This window comes from Penicillium rubens, assembly GCF_028828025.1.
Source record: "Penicillium rubens strain IBT 27055 chromosome Unknown utg000002l_segment0_segment0, whole genome shotgun sequence".
NCBI classification, from domain to species: Eukaryota; Fungi; Ascomycota; class Eurotiomycetes; order Eurotiales; family Aspergillaceae; genus Penicillium; species Penicillium rubens.
Genome location: NW_026890600.1, coordinates 3,700,458 through 3,722,651, shown reverse-complemented (window position 1 = coordinate 3,722,651; position 22,194 = coordinate 3,700,458). Strand labels below are relative to the sequence as shown.

Genomic DNA, 22,194 nt, shown 5'->3' with positions numbered 1-22,194 from the left:
ACGTAGTGTATTATCTCGAAGTACGTCCTATTCCGAATACACACCTTCGATATCTTCATGCGACATTAGAGCTTAACAGCCTTGTTCAGTTCGGCCCATTTCTTCTCTCCTTCAGACTCAGGTTCCGGAGGCACCAGGCCATTCATCTTCCACAAGTCTCTAGATGCTTCCGCGATGAAATACTCCCAATCCATTCCCTTCGGCTCAAATACTGGATTGAGGATTCCGTCGACATCAGCCAGGAATCGCCGTTTGGCTTCGTCGCTCTTAAAGGCACGGGCGACGTGATAAATTGTCACCGCTGCAAAGCTGGCATGAGGCTCGCCCCCAACGAATGCAGTACCGGGAATGTCCTCAGAGAAGTGGACTTGGACGTAGAATGCAGGTAGGCCACGTGAGACGTACAAGCTGGTGATTGACTTGGCGAGTTGTTCTTTTTCGGCAGCCGTAATGGTGTTTGGGCTATGTTTGATGTCCCAGGTAGGCATTGTGAAGGCAGGTTCTTGTGAGAACAATTTGTAGGGAATGATTTCGAAGTGAATAATAGCTAGATATGTTTTAATCTACTTCACATACTGGATTCTGTCCATTCTTATACTGCGCTGAAGATCATAAGGTCCAAGATACCTAGGTACCTACCTAGGTAGACCTTGGAGATTAGCATATCAAAGTGTCTCGTGCGATCGCCCATATACATGAGCACCTTTTCTCGATCTCGCACAGCCTTGAGGCCCACGGGTATCGGGAAGATAGTGTAATAGAAAAACCCGGACTACAATAGCGGGTCCACTTGTGCCACTAAGCTTTTTTGATCATTTCATCAGCCTTGGGCCTTGATTACTATACCGTACAACGCCCCGATCTTCATAGTAGTAAACCTAATGATTACTCGGGTTGTATATTAGATCACTCGGGATAATACTCAGAATATGACGACATCGAGTATGTCGGTGTGTCATGGCGATGAGGCTTCCAAGGTTTCTTTGGAACCGGACGGGGGGTAGAACGTGGGTTCCGAGGCCCATCATTTTGATTACCCTAACCTATTGAGTACCCGTGGACATCCAGGTAAAGATTGGGCAAATTGAATCAGCTAGTAGATTACAAATTCAAATGACGAATATAAAAGACAGCTGATCGCAGTACAGAATGCTTTCTCCCCATTAACACTCAAGTAACCAACATGTCCAATGAATTGATCTTTATCACCGGAGCCACTGGCTTCATTGGGAGTGCCACTGCAGTGGAAGCTCTCAAGGCCGGATATCGACTGCGAGTTTGTCTTCGAAGGCCATCGGAGCAATTACAAACTCTGCTGTCAGACTATAGTGACAAGGTTGAATTTGTTATCATTCCAGACATCACTGACGAGGCGGCATTCGATGGCAAGTTGAACGGCGTGGACTACGTCCTTCATCTCGCATCCCCTCTTGCCCAAGGGACTGACAAGCAATCATACTTTGCCCCTGCTCGGAAAGGGACCACTGCTATACTGAAAGCAGCAGCGAAGGTCCCGACCGTCAAGAAAGTCGTGGTTACCTCCTCCATTGCTGCTTTGATCCCAATGTCGGGCATTCCTACTGGTGGTGTGGTAAAAGGTAATTTATATCCCGCTTTTTGATTTGCGAGTAAGAATTATATTGACGCATCTCCTAGAGGAAAACGACTGGGACTTTTCGGTTGATGAAAATGGGAATTTCGAGGACCCTCAAAACCCGGCCGCAACACAGATGAAGCTGTATCAGGCCTCCAAGCTTCTCGCAAACAACGCAACATGGAAGTTTAGGGAGACAGCCAAGCCACACTATGCATTGGTGACGCTGCACCCCGGGTTCGTGTACGGGCACAATCTGGTTCAGAGTTCTGCCGACCAAGTCAACGCCGGGTCCAACGGCCTTCTATGGAATATCATCATGAAGGGTGATCCCAGCGGGAATTTGGTAGGAGTGCACATTCAAGATGTGGCCGAAGCGCACATCAAAGCATTGGATCCGAAGATCGTGGATGGCTCGAAATATCTACTGGTTGGGCCGAAGACAACGGGAGCCGAGATTACGCGTATTGTGCACAAACACTATCCAGATTCTGGAGCGTCAATCTCCGAGGATTTCCAGGGTGTCTCGTTCCCCGTTGATACGACTAAGGCGGAGACAGAGCTTGGGATTCAATGGCGCTCATTTGAGGCGATGGTGCGGGATCTGATGGACCAGCAGCTCGGGTTTGTGTAGACAAGTCTGTCAAAGTAGGTGCTTATAGACCGATTAATATAGTGCAATATGTCAGTAGTAACCTCAATATGAAATAAACAGCAATTGGATTGGATGTTGAAGTTTAGTTCTCTGAGGTCCTGAATGTTCTGGTTTCCATATTCCTCGTCTCCCTTTCGGCGTGTGAACATATATTTTCCTCGAAACGAATAGCATAATGTTTCGAGTATTAAACAGAAACTTGTTTCCGATGTGCTAAGTTGTAAACATTTAGTTAACTAGTATGATTGTTCATAGTTTGAATTGGATATCAAAATGCAAACCAGCCAAACACTACTTTGCCACCTGATTTCTAAGGCGACAACCGAAGAACAACCTGGACAGCTCCGCAACCTTCAACGACCAAACTTATTCCTCAGATTCCTTTTCTCCAGACCAAATTTGAGCTGAAATACCCCTAGAGTCTACCATTGGATCTCTTTTCAAAACTTGCAATTTCATCCACAAAGAGGTGCATACTCAGCCACATACACGCATCTGACTCGGGACGACCACCGATCCTCTCTTTACCCTCAACGCTTCACCTGAGCTTCATCGAGCCATGGCTACCGATACCGACACTGAAAGCGCAGCTGCGCACATCATATCTGCTGAACCGACGCGCGATCCCAGCTACAACGAGTTTACTTTCACACCATTTCTGCGCAAGAGCTTCGGCTTCGGACTCGCCAGCGATGTACCTGTCTGCAAAGCTTATAGTGAAGGGCACTGCCCATTAGGACCGGCTTGCCCAGATCGTCATCCCACTCCGTCCCGTGTGACCACCTCGACTACGACAGCATCTGGAATGGCGCCATCTACAACACATGGATCGCTGGTTTGCAAACATTTCCTCAAGGGACTATGCAAGAAAGGACTGAAATGTGAATACCTCCACGAATATAACCTTCGACGAATGCCGGAATGCCAGTCATTCTCGCGATCCGGATACTGCACCAATGGTGATGATTGCCTTTACCAGCACGTCCGCGAAGAGGCACGCCTGCCGCCTTGCGAGCACTACGACCGTGGATATTGCGAATTGGGACCACTATGTGCAAAGCGACACGTCCGCCGGCGCCTATGTGCCTTCTATCTGGCCGGATTCTGCCCTGATGGAAAAGCGTGTGCCAATGCCCACCCTCGCTGGCCGGAAAACCTACCACGGCCTACAATGCGCACTGAAAAGACGGAGGAAGAACTTGAGCGCGAACGAGTCCTCATCCGCGAAGAACAAGAACGGGAAAAAGAACGGGAACGAGAATGGCGAAACGAACGTGGTCGGGGTGGTGGATTTGGGCGTGGCCGCTTCCGCGGACGTGGAAGGGGTTAGGTGGATTCTTATCGCAGGGGTCTTTTTTTATGGCGACATTGCATGGCATGGAGTGAGGTGTGGCTTCGGCAAGGGGTCCACGGGCTTCTCGGTTTCTTTTCATTTATGGTTTTTGCGCTAGTCCCGCGATACCCCATTGAGTTTGACGCAAAAAAACATTCACAAGAATTCTTTTCTCCTTTCACTTGGGCTCAATTGCATAGCTCGTGTTACAAGGGCGACATCCCTGTTCCACCCTTGCTGTATCATATCTGCCGTCTGCTACACTGGCTTCACCTGACAATAATTAATAGACCTGCAGTGCCGTGAAACCATATGCTTTTTCGTGTTAATACTCAGCCACCGGAACTAAATGTGCCGATCTAACTCCTATGGTGGATTGAGCGTTCTGTCGCAAACGTAGGAAGAAATTAGGTATTATAAGCCAATCCATGACGTCATGATAGGCACTCTCATAGATGGTCTATATCCTCTTAATTCCGTTGTTTACTAAGAGCAGTTCTCTTGCTGTTGAATCTAGACAATTTAATATTTTTACTAATGGTTTGGTAACTCAACTAGGCGCACAGTAGGGTACGCTCACCCTTGGCACGTAAGATTTTCATTTGTCAGTTCTCAGTAAGAATCACTCTATATCCGAGTGGAACCTCTTGGGCCAATCATATTCCATCCTTGCTCTGTCATCGATGACTGATAGCTCTTGTGAAGCTCTGTTGCGCTCGCTAATCATAGAGGTACTTAAAACACATACTAATTAATATGGTGGAGGAGGTACCCAGGACATTCCCCCCCGGCGGGGTGGTACCCTTTATAAATAACCCCCCTCCCCGCTCTTTCTCTCTCAACTTTCCCTCTACATCGTTCACTCTACACTCAAATCAATCATAATGGCTCCCAAGATTGCAATTGTCTACGTACGTCTTCCAATGGCAACGCATTCCTCTCAGATCTCACTAACTGTCCGATTAGTACTCCATGTACGGCCACATCAAGGCCTTGGCCGAGGCCGAGAAGAAGGGCATTGAGTCCGCTGGTGGTCAAGCCGAGATCTTCCAGTCAGTTATCCCCATTATTGTTGCCCTTCACACGTCACTTTATTAACGTTTGAGTGTCTAGGATCGCCGAGACCCTCAACGAGGAAGTCTTGGGCAAGATGCACGCTCCTGCCAAGGCTAGCTACCCCGTTGTTGAGCCCGCCGACCTCCTCGCCTTCGACGCTGTTCTGTTCGGTATCCCCACCCGTTACGGTAACTTCCCTGCTCAGTGGAAGACCTTCTGGGACAAGACCGGTGGTATTTGGGCCACCGGTGGCTTCTGGGGAAAGTACGCCGGTCTCTTCGTGTCGACCGGTACTCAGGGTGGTGGTCAGGAGTCGACTGCCCTTGCCTCGATGAGCACTCTCGCCCACCACGGCTTCATCTACGTTCCTCTGGGCTACAAGACCGTCTTCGCCCAGCTGAGCAACCTGGACGAGGTTCACGGTGGTAGCGCCTGGGGTGCTGGTACCTTCGCTGTAAGTTAAAACGACACACTCCGATACATTTTCCCTTGCTGACCATCCCGTCTACAGGGTGCCGATGGTTCCCGTCAGCCCTCCGCCCTTGAGCTCGAGGTTGCCACCGCTCAGGGCAAGGCCTTCTACGAGACTGTTTCCAAGGTCCAGTGACTGCATGATGGTACCGAGTCGAAGCCGGAGAGCTCGACCCCTGTTACTGGGGCGGCCGCTCGAAAGACCGAGCAGCCTCCCAAGGAGCAGCAGGGTGCTCAGGAGCCAGCCAAGAAGGAAAAGAGCAGTGAGGGGCCATGCGGCTTGCCTAAGAAATGTACCATTCTTTGATTGGGCCCATGTCTCTTCTTGTGTCCTCCAATTTTCGGCTGTTCTCCCGGGGCGTTCTCTTAGGCGTTTCGAATTCTTATGATTTTACAGACATACCATATTCGTTTCTCGATTCCAACTATATCTAGCCTAATGGAAGAAATTTTTGGAAGATGATTGTCAATTGCTTTTTAACTGTAGATGTTCAACTTTCCAGTTCCACAAATGTTACATGTGCATGGTTTACCTACGTACCTTCCATGATGATTATGTCGTAGTATCCTCCAGCCCACTGAGCATATTTCTGCCTCATTTGCATACATTCTACCACAATTCATTTCCAACACCGGTACTAAACTAGGAACTGCTGGTTGTCACTTCCAGGGTTCCTCTCAGAATTATTTATTCATAAGTGCATGTTGTATACAGGCTCTGGCTCTCCATCTTAAAGCTCTGTATCTGTGGTAACGACTTTACCGACGCCACGCCCAAAACTCCACCGCCGACCGCGGGGTGTTCCGTCAGGCAGATACCATACCGCCCGCCAGCTGTGACGTGACCAAGGAAGCTTCGAGTCAAGCTCACTTGCATGTGTCTTCTTTGTCTTCTTCTTCCACTAGTTTTCCTCGGAAAGTGAAGCCACTGCCACTTCACCTTTTCTTCAACAGTGCTTTAGCCTTCTCGGGGCTAAGATGGCCTCCATTCTTCTGCGATTCGAGAGTCGAGACGGCCAATTTCGACTAACGGTCAGCCCGCAGGAACTCTTCCCATCACTTCAGGAAAAGGTATTTGTCGGCCCTTCCTCAGAAGGGAACGATAGCAGTTCGACAGCGAAAATCTAATCCGGTAACCGCCATCAGATTTTAGGACACCTCCCGTCAAATGTCGAACCTTCGTCCATTGCCCTCTCAAATAAACCGATCGGCACAGGTGGTGAGGAGAGACTACTAGAGAGCCTACAAGGAGTTTCCCTTCAGCAGGTTGGCCTCAAGTAAGTGCCAAGTACCATATTAACCTTTACAGAATGAATTACTCACGCGCCGCTGATTTGAAGGCATGGCGATAAGCTCTTTATTGGGTACCAGGAGCAGACACAACAGAATGGACCCTCGAACGGCGACACATCTACCACTACAGAACACCGACTTAATGGAGCACCGATCCCCAAGGAGCAGATAGTTCCGATCCGTCCACAACCAAGTTCCTCCACTCCAATCAAGAACCCGTGGGAGCTGGTGCAGCAGTCACCGCTAGACAATCTACTAGACAAGAAAGATGGAAAGATCAAGCGCGGCATGGACCAGAAGATGTGCAGGCATGGTCCGCGAGGGATGTGTGATTACTGCATGCCGCTCGAGCCTTACGATGCGAACAACATGGCAGAGAAGAAAATCAAGCACCTTTCTTTCCACTCATACCTGCGGAAAATCAATGCCGCAACCAACAAGCCTGAAATGGGAACCTCGTTTATGCCTCCTCTCAACGAACCATATTACCGAGTGCGAACCGACTGCCCATCGGGACATTCGCCTTGGCCGGAGGGCATTTGCACCAAATGTCAACCAAGTGCAATCAGTCTGCAACCCCAGGAATTCCGCATGGTAGACCATGTGGAGTTCTCATCTCCTGATTTAATCAATTCCCTCCTTAATTTCTGGCGAAAGTCTGGTGCTCAACGGCTGGGTTTTTTGTATGGGACGTATGAGGAGTACGCGGAAGTACCACTGGGTGTGAAGGCTGTCGTGGAAGCAATCTACGAGCCCCCGCAAACGGGCGAAATCGATGGCGTAACACTCCATGACTGGCATAACGAAAAGGAAGTGGACGAGGTAGCCCGTCTGTGCGGATTGCAGAAGGTTGGTGTCATATTTACTGACTTGATTGATGCCGGCCGTGGGGATGGTTCAGTTGTTTGCAAGCGACACATCGACTCATACTACTTGTCTTCACTCGAAATCGCCTTCGCTGCACGACTCCAGGCACAAAATCCCAAGTCAACGAAATGGAGCCGGACAGGACAGTTCGGCTCGGATTTCGTAACATGTGTGCTCAGCGGAGACGAGGCAGGTGCGATTTCTGTCAGCTCGTACCAAGCATCCGTGTCTGCAGTTGAGATGGTTCGGGGAGATATCGTCGAGCCCTCAGCTGACCCGACCGTGATGTTGGTGCAATCAGAGCATGACGAAGATCTCGGAAGCAGGACACGATACATCCCCGAAGTCTTCTACCGGCGGATTAATGAGTACGGTGCGAGCGTTCAGGAAAGCGCGGAGCCGAGTTTCCCGGTCGATTTCCTACTAGTCACCCTCACCCACGGATTCCCAACAGAGTCATCCCCGTTATTCACCGACAGTCGCTTCCCTATCGAGAACCGCGAAGTCATCGGCGAGAGCCAAGAGCTTCGACACGTTGCCCAAAAACTCATGTCCCACGGTGATCCCGATAAAGCTATCCAAGGCGTTTCCGACTTCCACATCCTATGCTTCTTGCATGGAGTCGGTACATTCAGCAAGGTCAGTGTTTTGTGTGCATCTTTTAATCTAAGCGTACGTGACACTAACTGTCTTCTTCAACAGGATGAGGAGTCACTCCTCTGCCGCGTCGCCAGAACGAAATCCGCCGTCGAGGGCATGCAGCTTGTGAATACCCCTGGATGGGCCACGTTGATGACAATCCTTCAAGAGAGTGGTGAGCGCCCCCCTAAGCGCCCCTGGCCCACACCGGCCGAGTCTTCTCGCTCGGATTCCCAAACCCGGAAACGCCGCAACCCCCCATCCTCCATCTTACCCCGGTCCATATCTCCCAGTTCCGAGAGTGACCAGCTTGCTAAGAGGTTTAAGGGAGCTAGTTTAGAGTAACGGGTTTCGCCTTTTCGCCGTTCGGTTTTCATCGCACTCCCCCTACACCCTTCGGTTCAGCTTTTCCCACCCGTGTTGCCCCAAAAAGTTACAGGGAGGCACTAGTGACTGTTCATTGCCTTCTTTCCGAGTTATGGATGATTCCCGGACCCGAGATGGAGATTCGTTGCTGAGAATGGAAGTCAGAAAGTCCTTGGGTTCGTCGGCTGGTTATAGCAGGTTAAAGCTCTGCACGATATCACTGCATTTCCGACGATACAGTCGAAATTTGGTTTGCGTCTCACGCGTCTCACGGCCCTTGACTGTGCTGTAATTAGATAATTCACTGGTGCTCTTGTCTCAGAGCTTGTCTAATCCTGATCTGCGTAACATAAATATCAAGTAGAGGTCTTTCGATATGAATGCGTCCAGGTCGACGCTACAGGTGGATACCACGATGGGCTATGGAAATGCACGTAGGTATGCCAAAGCAGTCGAGGGATATTCAAATGTTCTCGAGCAGAGTAGGCCCATATCTTACTCCGTCCAACAGACTGGGACTACGCATTACTCTTAGCGCCTCTGGAGACACATCACCACCCAATTTCACTTCACTTTAAGACGAATATCCGTTGTAATTCGCTTCGGCTGGAAATCCATAACACTTGAACACTTCACAAGAACCTCCCTTCCAGTCTTTCCAGAGCTCACTTACTGGCTTGTGGTTCCAGCAAATGATATAGGTATTGAAGCCCCTGCTCGACTCCTCAGAAGGATCAATACTTAATTTCACACACCCTACAGAAGGATCAGCTATAAAGCAAGACAACGCTCCAGAAGCAGACCATATTATGGCTGAAGATAATACTCAGCCAAGCAACAGTCCACGGGTGGCTATCTCTCCTAACTACGGAATCTCAAAAGGCAATTATATCGGTGCCGTTAGTCGCGGTACCGTCGCAATAGGCAATTGGGGGCCTATGTATAGAGGACCAACGAGGCAAGGATTGGCGTGCTTACCTATGCTATATTCTCCCCCCTTGGTATGAGCGAGAGTTCCTTACTGTCTTATGTATCTGGATACTGCAGTAGCTAGTTAATTTCTTCTGACGCACTGAGATTTGCCTATATTTGTTGCAATCTGTGTCTTACAGAATCCAATCCCGCTACTCCCTACACTTTCTATGGACAAGGCTATATTCCATGGGGTGAAAATGCGCGTGGGTAAATACTTAGTCGCATGGTCTGTAGTGCACAATCATGACAAATTTCCTGACTCCTACAGTGTTGCACTGCCCATAAATGCCCGAATAGAGATGTCAACTCCCCAAGGAGCCAGTGGTGATGACCCCCTTTTGACTCTTATGCCTGACTTTTTGAAACAAGCTCCTTCAAACGTCTCTCCAATATCTCTCGTCCCTGTCCGGTATTCCATACTTCATGAGGTGCATCGTCAGCAATATCCCAAGACAAAAGGTTATCTGTAATATGAGACAGATCCTCCTGCCGCTCTTCCCACTGAGAATTCTTGCGGACTTCTTGCCCAGAGCTCACAACCACTACAGGAGCATGACCCATCTCGATATGGCGAGAAGACTGCATCTCAGCAGCAGTCATGGTGACAGCCACGAGGCTTTCCTGTAGCTTTGCTTTGATGTATTTCCCAGACTGGTAAGCCGCACGTCCCATAACGCGGTCCTGGCGAGAACGGCCGCGCAAAAGGGCACCCGCAAGCCGATCTAATCCCAACGGAGAAACGATACCACGAAGCCAGAGCAAAAATCCACGACCAGGTCGCCCAATGTCCCCCAGGTATGCCTCATGGAGGGGATCGATCATGAAGATGCCGCGAACTTCGAGAAGATTGCGACTGGCAAACAGCCTCGAATGAAGACTGCCAACCCCAGCGGAAACAACTATCCACGGACCGGTCTCGCCGGCAAGAGCTAGGGCCTCTGCTAGCACGTCTGCTGACATGCCCGCGGAATGCGGCGAGGGGGCGTTGTCGGACCACCCGAAGCCCGGTCGGTCCCAATAACAGTATCTGTCGATACCGCCACGGCTGTATACATCGTCGATGAAGGGTTGGAGTGTATGTTCGACGGGCCCATCGCCACCCTCCAGAAGAATCGTCGGTGCATTGTCGTCTGCAGTTTTGTTCCCGACACAAGCAAGATGAACTTGATAGGTATTGCCGTGCACCGAGTATCGCTCGCCTGGAGGCTTGAGCCCGGCGTCGAAAGCACGCAAGATAAGAGTCGCTGTGAACATGACAGCCGCGATCGCCATGGCAGCCAGTAAAATAGTCTCAGCGAGAACAGCACTCCACTCCAGCAGGGAGCGTCGAGTCTCTTCTCGACCGGTAAGACGCTCTTCCTCTTCTCGCTTACCCCAAGCAACTGCTCTGTTCTGGAGAGCCTGATAGATGGAGATCAGAGCTACCCAGACGACGGAAGCAATCCCCACCCAACCCTCTTCGAGACGGATCCGCGGTACAGCGAGGATAATAAACATATCCACCAAAAGCAGAGCGGCAAGTGTAATGGCCCATATTGTCATGGACTTGGATGGCACGGCAAAGAACAAGAGTCCAAAGATGAGGTATCCTGTCGCCAAGGTGGTATATGCGAAGGCAAAAAAGCCCGATCCCCGCGGGTGGATCATCGGTGGACTAACGAATATGGAGACCAGCAGGAATGTCCACCATATGAAGCTCAGTGCCAATGCGACGAGTGACACGCCGCGCACCGCGCGCACGCTCCATAGATTGTAGGGGGATACCTGGTTCTCGTGTTAGCTATAACTTGTCTTTGGCGTGTGATTTGTGGAGTGTTTCTGTTTATTGACTCACTGCAGGATCATCTGGGCTTAGGAATCCTTCGTTCCTATCTGCAGGAAGCAGTCTTGAGCGCTCAGTAGGTTCTTCGGATCTTTGTTCTGGGACGTGTCGATCTTCTTCCCCATTTTGGCGTTCGGGTGGCCCCGTGGACTTGCGACCCCAGAGTGGCATGGTGAAGATTGTGTCGAACTTTGATTTGGCAGATTTCACATAAGTTAATTAATTCGCGAGTGATGTATGTTTGAAGAACTAAACCAACGCCACGCTTGGTAGTATCCGAGCTGTTGGGTATGACATCATGCATTTCTTACGGGCAGTTCCCGGTTAACGCAGATATAGATCTTGGATATTTAAGTAGCACAGTCATTTGCTACTTTCTTACCTTTCTGTCTATTTATTTACAAGAATACACGAATGACATCAGGGGATTACCTCCAAAAGACAGACTAGAAAAGAGACCATGGTGAAATGCCGCTTTGGAGGTGGCTAGAGGTGGACATAACATCTTCTATCTAATACTTTGCTGTCTTCGAAAGTTCCGCTAATCGCATATATTGGGAATTTTCTTATGTTCGATGCTAATTCCTTCAAGGACTTGAGTAAGGCAGCCCGGAGAAACTAGCAATAATCACCCCGTTTAACCATATCTTACACTGCCGGAGCCATCTGCAAACCAGTCCTCCGCAGCCAAGGACTCATCAGGAGAAGCATAGTTTATGATTGTGCTTTTCGATGTCGTGTATGCATTGTAAGCCTCGATCCCGTTCTCGCTTCCAACTCCACTCGCAGACTTTGCACCTCCCCATGGACTGCTAGGGTCATTTCTATGATGGGTATTCACCCAAGTAATTCCTGCATCAATCTGCTCAGAGACTCGGAAAGCCTGGGAAAGATCGAGTGTCCATACACCGGCTCCTAATCCAAACTCGGTATCATTCGCCAACGTAATTGCTTCTTCCTCTGTATCGAAACCAGCAACGACAATAACAGGACCGAAGGCCTCTTCGCGCCAGATGGATGTCTTCACAATACTGTTTCTTTCTTTGCTGGATGTAAGCAGCGTCGGTTCGTAGAAGTATCCCTTCTCGAAGTTAAATCCGTCAAGCGGGCTCTGAGAAACCATCCGCTTTGCACCGATGAGAGAGACCGCATTTCCTCCATCTAGAGCGCCGTTGACTAGGCGTTCCACATTTCGCAGCTGCTTCTCGGAGATAAGTGGTCCCATGGTTGATTCAGGGTTGCTCGGGGCCCCAATTCGGCGCGTAATGCTCTCGATCTTGGCCTTGAGCTTTTGCAGTAGCTCGTCCATAATCGAGTTTTGCACTATAATCCGGGTGCTGGCCACACACGTCTGTCCACTTGCAATGAAGCTTGCAAAGACGATTCCGTTGATCGCCATATCGATGTTGGCCTTCTCAAATACGATCAAAGGCGCCTTTCCGCCTAACTCGGCTGTGTATTTCGCCAGATTGCCACCAACAATCCTCCCAATTGCCCTCCCGGCCTCGGTTCCACCGGTCACATCCACCTTTCTCACCAAGGGATGCTCAACCAGTGCTTTGCCGGTGGTAGCTCCATAGCCAGGTAAGACGCTCAACACGCCATCCGGAATCCCCGCCTCGCGGAGGATTTTGCCCAACAAAAGAGTCGTCAATGGAGTCAGCTCGCTAGGCTTAATTATGACACTGTTTCCAGCGGCAAGCGCTGGAGCAAGCTTTTTCACTGCGATCAGCAACGGGTGGTTAAACGGGGTGATTTGAACGACCACTCCGAGAGGCACTCGGTCGACAAAGTTATGCAGTTTACCCATCGTCGGGAGAACAGACCGTTCCTCGACTCGTAATAGGGAGGCATAGTATTTGAACCATCTTGTCAAAGACGGGACCTGGGCATTCATTTCCCGAATGACCCGACCCGTCTGCTTCGACTCTGTTGTGATGAGCTGCGGAAGGGCATCGGAGAGAAGCACTGCGCATTTGTCTAGCACATCGGCGCGATGGTGACGACTCGCGCGCGACCATACGCCGGACCTGTATGCTGCGTGGGCGGCAGAGACGGCGGCCTCGACGTCTTCTGGCGAGGCTGCGTCACATCTGTCAATGGTTAGGCTGGGGTCAAAAGCTTTTGCGACTTAGCTTACTGGGCAAAGATCTCCCCGGTTGCTGGATCTTCGATGGGAATGCTGGAGACTTGTCAGTGATAGTTCGAGTATCAGGATAGCCGTTACCCACAGGTCTGCATTCCCATTTTGCTCTTTGCCAGCCAACCACAAGCGATATTCCATAATAGAAAATATTCAGGAAGGCAAAAACGTCAAAAGCCCCTCGAAATCGAGCGCAGTGACCCCCAGGTGCTTTATAAATTGCGCTTATCTGGCTTATCTCCCTGAAGAGGGGGAAATGCCCAGGTGAGGGGTCAAGCTTGGAGTAACATTCGATCTTCCGACTTTCCCTTTCTGGATGCCTCCTGTCCTGTCAAGGAAATAGATTGAATCGATCACGCTCGAAAGACTGATGTACTGGGGAGTGGGCCATGTCGATCCCTTCTTAATCAAATTGGAATGTCGTGACCTGCACTATTTTCATCTTCAAAAACCCCCACCATGTATACTGAGGATAATACATCGGTAAACAAAGCTGTTAAGGCACTCTCCCAGCCTGTCGGGATCAGACCAGAACATATCGCCGAGGAAGAAACTCTCCTCTACCTAAAACCTAAATACGACCACCGTTCGCCCAATGAATATACGATCAAGAGGTATTGGGACGACTCAACAGTGTTCACAGTCACTGGCCACAAATATGGTGACACTCCGGCTCGTGAATTTCGCGATTCATCAGGGCTCCCAATGTTCCAGTCTCGCGAGGCAGTCTTAGCATGGAAAAGACCCCTGCGGGTACGACTACCCGGCAAACAAGACGAGGAACTTGTGGATTTCAGGGTCGACATGAAAAAGGTTTATCGACTCACATTTCGCAACTCAATGGAGCCGGACTCGAAAAGTGAGAGCGAAAGAATGGCGACGGTCGAAGTCCGAGAGTCGGGCACTTACGCGTGGCAAGGATTTTCAGCCAGTATTGGCGGCCAGAAAGTGGTTGATGTTCGTGAGAGCATGACGATGAATAAGACGCTACCCAAATGTACCTCTCAAGGAGATGTGTCTCTAATGCCACGACAAGTGCTTGAAATTCTTGTTGCTGAAGGGTTTGACTTGTCGCTAGTGGGTGTATCTCATTCTGGTTGGAGACAAACACTAACTGTCTTTAGGCTGCACTTATTGCCGTTTACATGGCAGATACGAGGTTCAGTACTGCACCTCCTCCTCGATGTTGAGCGAATACAGAGAGATGTAGATATTACAGTTGAACTGTCTCAAACTGTTCTTTTATGCAATGAAAGGTACATATACAATGTTGTGAAAGGCGTCTTGTCATAGTATACTAATTACCGTATCTCGCTGCCTACATACGTACATGTACAACTGACTCTTAGATATTGCACATGTGTTCCGGTGCTTATGCTCGCCGTAGAGTCCCTTTTATGTATGGATTGGCCAATCACTTCTCCAGATTCACTCCTCTTAGATACTCAAATGCATAATGATTAGGGTTATTGTTAAATGTTGACTGGGATATGGCCCCCATTAGGCCATATACATTAACCTTGATTTTTGTGTTGGTTCGGAAACTGAAGAACGTCTCCTTTCTGTGGAGTGTCTCAATCTCGAAATCCACTGCTGCCATGAATTCTCTGGCAAAAGGATGCTTTTCAAATTCATACCGCTCTGCAGCTCGGGGGGAAGCTGTTGGCATGCATGCATACATGCGATGTGTGCAGGGTATGCGTTTGTCTCTGTGCAAACTGAGCATTTGCCTAGTTTGTCTCGTTTGTCATTCCCGGAGGCTTCATATACAGCCTTCTTTCCTTAGATTCACATCACATTTTTTCCCTCCTTCATCCCCCTGCTAGCATGTAGCCTCAAGGGAAGCTGATCTATGTGCGGCTTCCTCGGTTTCTGCTTAGTGCCGAATCTCTCATTGATGCATGCTCCGAATGCATGCACAACAGCTGGTGGATATTCCTCTTCCAATGTGAGGTGAGCTGCATAGTCTAGATCTAGCCTTGGTCTCCGAGATCTGGATCCTGAAATGATATTTGCTGTGTCACTCTCCCCCCCCCCAACAAGTCTCGGCAGACGGCATGGTGGATGACGGGACTGGCAATGAGCTATCTCTTGTCTCACTTTGCTCTCACTCTCACTTTGCTCTCACTTCCAGTCTCACTGGCTGTCTCCCGCGCGGTGTCACCTGCATGCTCAGATCTCGGGGTATGTGATGCTACAGATGATGAAAACCGGGCTCATAAAAACTGTTGGAATAAAATACGGCATTATTCCACTACACCAACCCCAAACCCAAGGTTATTGTATATGGCCTAATGGGGGCCATATCCAGTCTGAAATTATATGGCGTTGTCTGAAAAGACTGGTTAAATGAGAACGTTGGCAACTTTGGAACTATATAGGACGCCGAGCCTTTTCTATAGCTGTGGTTGGTGCTTTGCGCACTGCGATCCCTGATTCCCTTTATTTACATTATTCTCTCGAAAACACTCCCTCGAAGACACTCCCTCGAAGACACTCCCTCGAAGACACTCCCTCGAAGACACTCCCTCGAAGACACTCCCTCGAAGACACTCCCTCGAAGACACTCCCTCGAAGACACTCCCTCGAAGACACTCCCTCGAAGACACTCCCTCGAAGACACTCCCTCGAAGACACTCCCTCGAAGACAGACCCTCGAAGACAGACCCTCGAAGACAGACCCTCGAAGACTTCTTAGTTTTTCTGCGCCCATCTACCTTGTTGGGACTAAGCATCAACATCAATTCCAACCCACACAATCAATCCTGACCCTTGCAACCAAACGCAACATGACGTTCAACGATCCCAAGCTCCCCCCAAACCGAGGATGAGCAACTTTTCAACCAGCTCTTGACCAAGCTACACACTGAAGAAGAATTAAAGAAGCATCACTTCACTATGATTTCAACCTACATTCGTGATCGCTGGGGTCGCCCCGCGGTCGGAGTGATCAGATGTAACAAGGTCACCCCAACCCCAGAGCACAAGGAAGACGCACCAAAGCGACAGGCCATCGTCCTCGATTGTGAAATGGTCACCGTTGGAGGTAACCGGAAATAGCTGGCATTTCTAGTGGTTGCGGACATGTTCACGGGAGACATCCTTATCAACCACTTCGTCAATCCCACCAGCATCGTTCGAAACTGGCAAACCAAGTACAGCGGCATAATCTGCGCCGCCATGAAGGCTGCCGTGGAGGGGAACATCACCATTCGAGGGTGGAAAGCAGCACGTACCGTGCTTTTTGGTCATATAGACAGCAAGACCACAATGACTTGAACACCCCACGGTTAGACACATCGATCCTCACCGCTGATGCGGTGTACAGGCCGCTTGAAAGGCCCTTTCGGCGGACTTGGAAGCTCAAGACTTTGGCAGACGAACTAGTCGGCCAAAAGATCCAGGGAGGAAAACGTGACCACAGTGCGCTGGAGGATACCATGGCCACTAGGGAGGTGCTACTCTATTGCACCAGAAACCCTCTTGGATTGGAGGCGTGGGCTGAGAAAGCTCGAAGCCAGGAACCAGCCAAGTGTGAGCCGGAAACGACTGAGCCTGAGTCTCTAGAGGAATGGTTTTCAAGACGTTGACTAGTTACATCTCTTCCGCGAGGTTTCTGTCGGTGTCTTTTGTTCAAGTTTTGTTCGCGACTTTCGAATTAAATGCAACAGATCAAAGTTTTCAATTTCGGGTCTCAATGCTCAGCGGATCAATAACATTCCAAGTAATGCTATGAAGCCAAATGCTCTGTGTAATCCTATTGTTCAGGTATCTCCAAGATAAACTGCAGTGCTAGCGTAGAGACTTCTCAAATACATGGTAAAGCTGGACTATCCATCACACGCGTTCTTAGAGGTAGGGCTGAGCCAGCGAATTTCTTTCTGCCATCATAGCCCTCAAGCCTTCTCTGCTAGTATCGAGATCGAATTCGTCTTTGAAGTACTGTTTCAGGCCTTCGGACATACGTAGCTTCTCTTGCGCTTGGTCTTGGAACCTGTACAAATCATGGTGTATCTGTCGCGGGACTTCGGGTCGTTTAGCATGGCGTTCGATACCAGCAGAGCATTCATTGCTGCATGCGGGCAAACCAAATTCACCCAGCCATCTCCAGTCGGGACCATACAGGGAACCGCAAAATTCACATCGGATATCCAGGTGCAATATTTGGGCCCTGCATATCGGTAGGTAGTGTTGATTGCTAAGAAGCATCGAGCACTGCTGGCAAAGTGATCCTTCGAAAATGTCGTTCCAGCAAGGCTGTGTCGTTTTTCCATAGGTGGGCATCCCACACCAACAACATTTGAAATTTTTTCCCTTTCTGTTAGGATATTTTGGAGGGTGCCCCAGATACGTTAGGTAGCTTCCTCACGCATCTCACGCTGTGCAGCTGACGCCTGCTTCTTCCTATAATGTTTTCTGGAATGCAATTCTCCATCCTCAAGATCTTCCAGATCTTCCCAGACAAGTTGTTTCAAGATTTAGTTCACGATCAGGGCATTATCCGCCTCGGACCCAAGATCGCAGGATTCTACGCTCTGGCCTTGGGGTGGCGGTTTGCGAAACAATGAGAAGAATGTAAAAACCGAGGTCTATAGAAGATACTGGGCTACAGTTATCGAGCAAGAGAGAGGGGTAGAGAAAGACGAATAGCAAGATGATTCAAAGTACTAAAAGATGTTATTTATACCTTGCAAATAGCAAACAAGATGCTCAGTCTGCCAGGAAATAAAAGCCTTGTAGAATCAGACAATAGGGAGAATCGATCATCTCAACAGAAATGATTGAGATGGAGTGGTGGTTTTGACGCGGGATGAAGGATCTAGGATGCGTGTCGATATGATGAAAGCATTGTTTGTAATGGAGTGGCTTCAGGCACATTGGGAAATTCCAGCTGTGAGAAAACAAATAAAGCCAGAACATCAAACGGCTTGGGAGTCTCACGGCTCCTAGTAGGATGCTCTATGTCGCGCACATTAACTACGGGTATATAGAATGCCTTCAATGATCACCTGCCACCTTAGGCAAATTAATAACCTATCGTGAGTCACACATATATAACTGACTACTATTAGGAACTCAGCTGCATTCTTTAATTATGCCCCGAACGCTTGTTGTGTCCCTAACTACTCTTGTACATGCTTCAGTTCAAGCGAGTGCCGGGACAGGATATCCCTAAAATATAGCAAGTATGACATTAGGCGGCCTCCCGGGGTAGTAGTTATAGGTGTGCTCAGCTACCTAGCTATACTCAAGACTACATATATATTCATGTAAAGGTCACGGCGACCCAGAATAACTGCAGAGTAACTGCGCAATTTGCACCAATAGCGACGCTAGTTGACCAGTAACGAGCTTATGCTATGAAACTAGAAACTAACCTCCTCGCTATTGCTGTTTCTAATGGAATGTTTCTCTAGAAATGATGTCGCATGAACAGTAGAAGAGTACCTATATATGGTCAACCCTGACCTATGGAACATTTTAATTCCTCCGGGTTTTTACTAAGTCCGTCGTATACATAGGTATGCTTAAGATTGTGTTATCTTAGGGTCAAGCCTTCATGATTAAGGGAGGTGGGAGTAGTTGCGAAACTTAATTTTAATCTTTGATATGGTTATATACTTTTAGAGTAGAGATATATAGGAAAGTAGGCCCTGAAATATAATTTCTTTGCAAATGATAGGTAGAGGACAACTGCGATGTACATATTTCATGGTTGCAAGCGTCTTGTATTTTCCCTTTGTATGTTTGTATTCCTGGTTCCATTGGTTGAGGCGAAAACTGTTATTAACATATCGTGCTTTCAGAGAATGAAGCATGTGGATATATATGTTGGAGGTAACAGATATATAGGTACGAGGCAAAGATATACCCCTCTATTCCCACCAAAACTGACCAACTTTGAAACCTCTTCTCTTAATGAGTTTATATTGTGACACATTGTTATTTTTATCTAATATTATTTACCATTTCAAACCTAAGGTAATATATTATCAGTTATATCAGTAAGTATTCTGGATAGGGAGTTGTCAATTTTCTGAGTTTGACAAAAGATTCTAATCGCGAGTTTAGTACGGGAGCCACTATATATAATGGAAGTTCATCTTGACATTTGGACTTTGATCAGTTACCACTCAATAGCCATACATATTGGACCATTCAGAAAGAAATATTTTCCTAATCTGATTAAAAGTTAACTGAAAATTATTACTATATAGGTTCATTGAAAGAATAGGGTTCAATGTTAGTCAGTTTTGGTGGGAAGTCAATGGCGAACTATAATACATAGATCGTCTCCCTATGTATAACCTGTGCGAAAACCAGAGATAATCACATCATGAATATTTCTGGATATCCATCGATCTAAAACATAGTGTGTAATATACCCGTGGACATATGATGCGATAAATGTAGAAACTGCCCGGAACATTGTATGAACATCCTATGAGCGTTCTGAGAACACTCTGTGAATATTCAATGAATACTCTATGAACATCCTGAGAACATCCTGAGAACATCCTGAGAACATCCTGAGAACATCCTGAGACCATTCAATGAACATTTAAGAACATTTCGTGTAGCGTCGTGTTCCGTGAACAACCAAGCCTTTCAACCAAGCCTTTCAACCAAGCAGCCCGGCTAGCTCAATTGGCAGAGCGTGTGACTTTTATATGTTCATCGGATTCCGACGGATGTTCATCGAATGTTCCATTCGTGTTCCATATCTTGAAATCACAAGGTTCGGGGTTCGACCCCCCGGTCGGGCAGTGGATTCCAACCGAAGAGGTTGGAGTAGCCTGTCCCTTTCTTTTTTGGTTGCATTTCTTTCTTTTTTCTCTATTTTTTATTATATTAGTTAACTAGTTAGTTAGTTATTGTGAATGTAAAACTATTCATTCGTTTTGTTCACGTTCATGGGTAGATGATTACTATTCTTTTTCCTCATCAGGCTTTAGATTGAGCAAATAGAACTATCTAAATGTAGATGCCATATTCAAGGCCTGATATCTATGGTCACTATTGCTAAGATTCTCAGATGAAGGACATTTACAGCCCTAGAGGTTCTACAGCTTTGGCAGGATCTCACCTGGGCCACCTGCCCAGGTGGGCAGGAACGATATTAGTCAGCAGTAGTTGACGACACCTGCGCAGCACCCGATATAGATGGACTCGAGCATTTTTATTAAGAGCCGTTTCACTTTAAGCAATTATTGGCATGCGTGGAAGAGAAAACATATCACAGCCCTCGTCCATGCGACCGCCTCGCTCCCCTTTTGATCGACACAGCTGTGGTATCCACCTGAGATGAGTGACCTCCAGAAATCATTTGCCAAGTCAAAACTGGCCAAATTTCCACCTGAAGCACCAATGCCTGAATCAATGAGCCAGTCAGAGGATGCATGGGAGGATGGCTCTTCGGCTTCCTCGATGTCGTCGACCGGGACAATGGTCCCGTCACCCACGCGGCACCTATTCGCCCGAACAGGCCGACGGTTCGTTTACTTCTCCAATTTCCATTAGCTCAACTTGGGATCAATTGGCTTTGTGAAGCAGCTGGTTTTGTAAGAACAATCTAACATGCGACCACAGACAAACATCCCAAACCTCTTTGACATGGACAGACTTCTTTGACCAGGAGCTCTTTCTTCCGGAGGAAGTGGATAATCTCCATATAGTACACCATGTTTATTTAACACCGCCGACTGACTCAGGCCCGCTTTTTGTCATGCACCATGGGGCTGGTTCATCTGGGCTTTCTTTCGCCACGTGCGCAGAAGAGATCCGGAAGGTCCTCCCAAAGGCGGGGATCTTGTCACTGGATGCTCGAAGTCATGGCCGCACTGTCATGACCACCTTGAACAACAAGACAGTCGATGAATCCCCTTCTACGGCGGATGCTGCCCAGGCTGAATGCTCGGGAAAGGTTGAGCTCGATCTCAGCCTTGAGACTCTGAGCCGGGATCTAGTCCATGTGATCTACCAGACACAAACCAGGATGGGCTGGGAGAAGCTCCCTGATATTGTCCTGGTTGGGCACAGTCTAGGCGGTGCGGTGATTACCGATGTAGCGAAGAAAGGGGAGCTGGGTCCGAGACTGTTGGCATACGCTGTACTCGACGTAGTGGAAGGTACGCTCGCCCTTGCGGTTTATATGTATCAGATACTGATACCTCCACTTGACAGGGTCTGCAATGGATGCTCTACAGAGCATGGAGAAATATCTTTCGACTCGCCCGACCCGATTCCCCTCCCTGCTGTCTGGGATTGAATGGCAGTATGTATCCGTCTGGACTATCCTTTCTTCCCATAATGGCTAACAAATACCAAGTACTCACTCCCGCACAATCCGGAACACTACTTCCGCTCGCGCCTCGGTTCCATCCCTCTTGTATGAAGAAAGCGAGCCTAGCGACCCGTCCCGTCCTTGGGTGTGGCGCACCAACCTCTCTGCAACGAAACCTTTCTGGGAGAACTGGTTTGTTGGCTTGAGTAGGAAGTTCCTTGATGCGCGAGGTGGCAAGTTGCTACTACTTGCTGGCACGGACAGATTAGATAGAGAATTGATGATCGGGCAGATGCAAGGTATGAGTTTCGCAGATCTCTCGACTAGCCGTCTATCATCACTTGGAATCATGCTCACTTCAGTATTACAGGAAAATACCAACTCCAGGTCTTCCCTGAAGCAGGACACTTCGTTCACGAGGACCAGCCTGCGAAGACTGCGCAGATACTGGCGGACTTTTACCGACGAAATGACCGGAGCGCGTTGGTGCTTCCGCCCAAGGTGGCGGATATGCAGGCATCAGCGGCGATGAAGAAGGGGACTGGTGCTTCCGGTGCCTCAACAGGTCACCTGAGATAGTATTTTATGATTTGTCTCGGTGTTTGAAATGAGTTACGATATCCAATGAAAGACGACTCATAGATGTAAACACGTGCTTATCCAACAACTATGTCATCTACAAGGCTCTTCTCGGAT

General features: G+C 48.6%; 11 protein-coding genes across 11 annotated transcripts; 7 read left to right on the top strand and 4 right to left on the bottom strand.

Moving 5' to 3' along the window:
- Positions 1-65: 65 nt before the first annotated feature.
- On the bottom strand, positions 66-488 carry N7525_003884 (tautomerase family protein; the record flags this gene model as incomplete). The annotated part of the gene is made up of 1 exon (XM_002566360.1): positions 66-488. The coding sequence occupies one exon, from the start codon at positions 486-488 to the stop codon at positions 66-68; it is 423 nt and encodes a 140-aa protein (XP_002566406.1).
- Positions 489-1,183: 695 nt separating this feature from the next.
- Positions 1,184-2,228, top strand: N7525_003883 (uncharacterized protein; the record flags this gene model as incomplete). Its single annotated transcript, XM_002566361.1, has 2 exons — positions 1,184-1,598; positions 1,657-2,228. 2 exons carry the CDS (start codon positions 1,184-1,186, stop codon positions 2,226-2,228), a joined length of 987 nt encoding a protein of 328 aa, XP_002566407.1.
- A 580-nt stretch (positions 2,229-2,808) lies between these two features.
- yth1 (cleavage polyadenylation factor RNA-binding subunit YTH1) lies at positions 2,809-3,579 on the top strand (the record flags this gene model as incomplete). The annotated part of the gene is made up of 1 exon (XM_002566362.1): positions 2,809-3,579. The coding sequence occupies one exon, from the start codon at positions 2,809-2,811 to the stop codon at positions 3,577-3,579; it is 771 nt and encodes a 256-aa protein (XP_002566408.1).
- An 887-nt stretch (positions 3,580-4,466) lies between these two features.
- Positions 4,467-5,416, top strand: pst2 (putative NADH-quinone oxidoreductase Pst2; the record flags this gene model as incomplete). The annotated part of the gene is made up of 5 exons (XM_002566363.2): positions 4,467-4,493; positions 4,549-4,634; positions 4,696-5,092; positions 5,150-5,236; positions 5,264-5,416. The coding sequence occupies 5 exons, from the start codon at positions 4,467-4,469 to the stop codon at positions 5,414-5,416; spliced, it is 750 nt and encodes a 249-aa protein (XP_002566409.2).
- Positions 5,417-6,087: 671 nt separating this feature from the next.
- On the top strand, positions 6,088-9,281 carry npl4 (nuclear protein localization protein 4; the record flags this gene model as incomplete). The annotated part of the gene is made up of 5 exons (XM_061212855.1): positions 6,088-6,180; positions 6,256-6,386; positions 6,450-7,908; positions 7,972-8,242; positions 9,037-9,281. The coding sequence occupies 5 exons, from the start codon at positions 6,088-6,090 to the stop codon at positions 9,279-9,281; spliced, it is 2,199 nt and encodes a 732-aa protein (XP_061069876.1).
- Positions 9,282-9,594: 313 nt separating this feature from the next.
- On the bottom strand, positions 9,595-11,242 carry N7525_003879 (DUF2417 domain-containing alpha/beta hydrolase; the record flags this gene model as incomplete). Its single annotated transcript, XM_002566365.1, has 2 exons — positions 9,595-11,013; positions 11,084-11,242. The coding sequence occupies 2 exons, from the start codon at positions 11,240-11,242 to the stop codon at positions 9,595-9,597; spliced, it is 1,578 nt and encodes a 525-aa protein (XP_002566411.1).
- Positions 11,243-11,708: 466 nt separating this feature from the next.
- Positions 11,709-13,355, bottom strand: N7525_003878 (uncharacterized protein; the record flags this gene model as incomplete). The annotated part of the gene is made up of 2 exons (XM_061212854.1): positions 11,709-13,164; positions 13,303-13,355. The coding sequence occupies 2 exons, from the start codon at positions 13,353-13,355 to the stop codon at positions 11,709-11,711; spliced, it is 1,509 nt and encodes a 502-aa protein (XP_061069875.1).
- Positions 13,356-13,673: 318 nt separating this feature from the next.
- On the top strand, positions 13,674-14,404 carry N7525_003877 (uncharacterized protein; the record flags this gene model as incomplete). Its single annotated transcript, XM_002566367.1, has 2 exons — positions 13,674-14,291; positions 14,339-14,404. 2 exons carry the CDS (start codon positions 13,674-13,676, stop codon positions 14,402-14,404), a joined length of 684 nt encoding a protein of 227 aa, XP_002566413.1.
- A 1,708-nt stretch (positions 14,405-16,112) lies between these two features.
- On the top strand, positions 16,113-16,804 carry N7525_003876 (uncharacterized protein; the record flags this gene model as incomplete). The annotated part of the gene is made up of 3 exons (XM_061212853.1): positions 16,113-16,260; positions 16,288-16,451; positions 16,475-16,804. 3 exons carry the CDS (start codon positions 16,113-16,115, stop codon positions 16,802-16,804), a joined length of 642 nt encoding a protein of 213 aa, XP_061069874.1.
- A 259-nt stretch (positions 16,805-17,063) lies between these two features.
- On the bottom strand, positions 17,064-17,284 carry N7525_003875 (uncharacterized protein; the record flags this gene model as incomplete). The annotated part of the gene is made up of 2 exons (XM_061212852.1): positions 17,064-17,156; positions 17,180-17,284. 2 exons carry the CDS (start codon positions 17,282-17,284, stop codon positions 17,064-17,066), a joined length of 198 nt encoding a protein of 65 aa, XP_061069873.1.
- Positions 17,285-20,501: 3,217 nt separating this feature from the next.
- On the top strand, positions 20,502-22,077 carry ppe1 (putative ribosomal protein/carboxylic ester hydrolase (Ppe1); the record flags this gene model as incomplete). Its single annotated transcript, XM_002566369.2, has 5 exons — positions 20,502-20,707; positions 20,805-21,343; positions 21,399-21,489; positions 21,544-21,797; positions 21,869-22,077. 5 exons carry the CDS (start codon positions 20,502-20,504, stop codon positions 22,075-22,077), a joined length of 1,299 nt encoding a protein of 432 aa, XP_002566415.2.
- Positions 22,078-22,194: the final 117 nt, after the last annotated feature.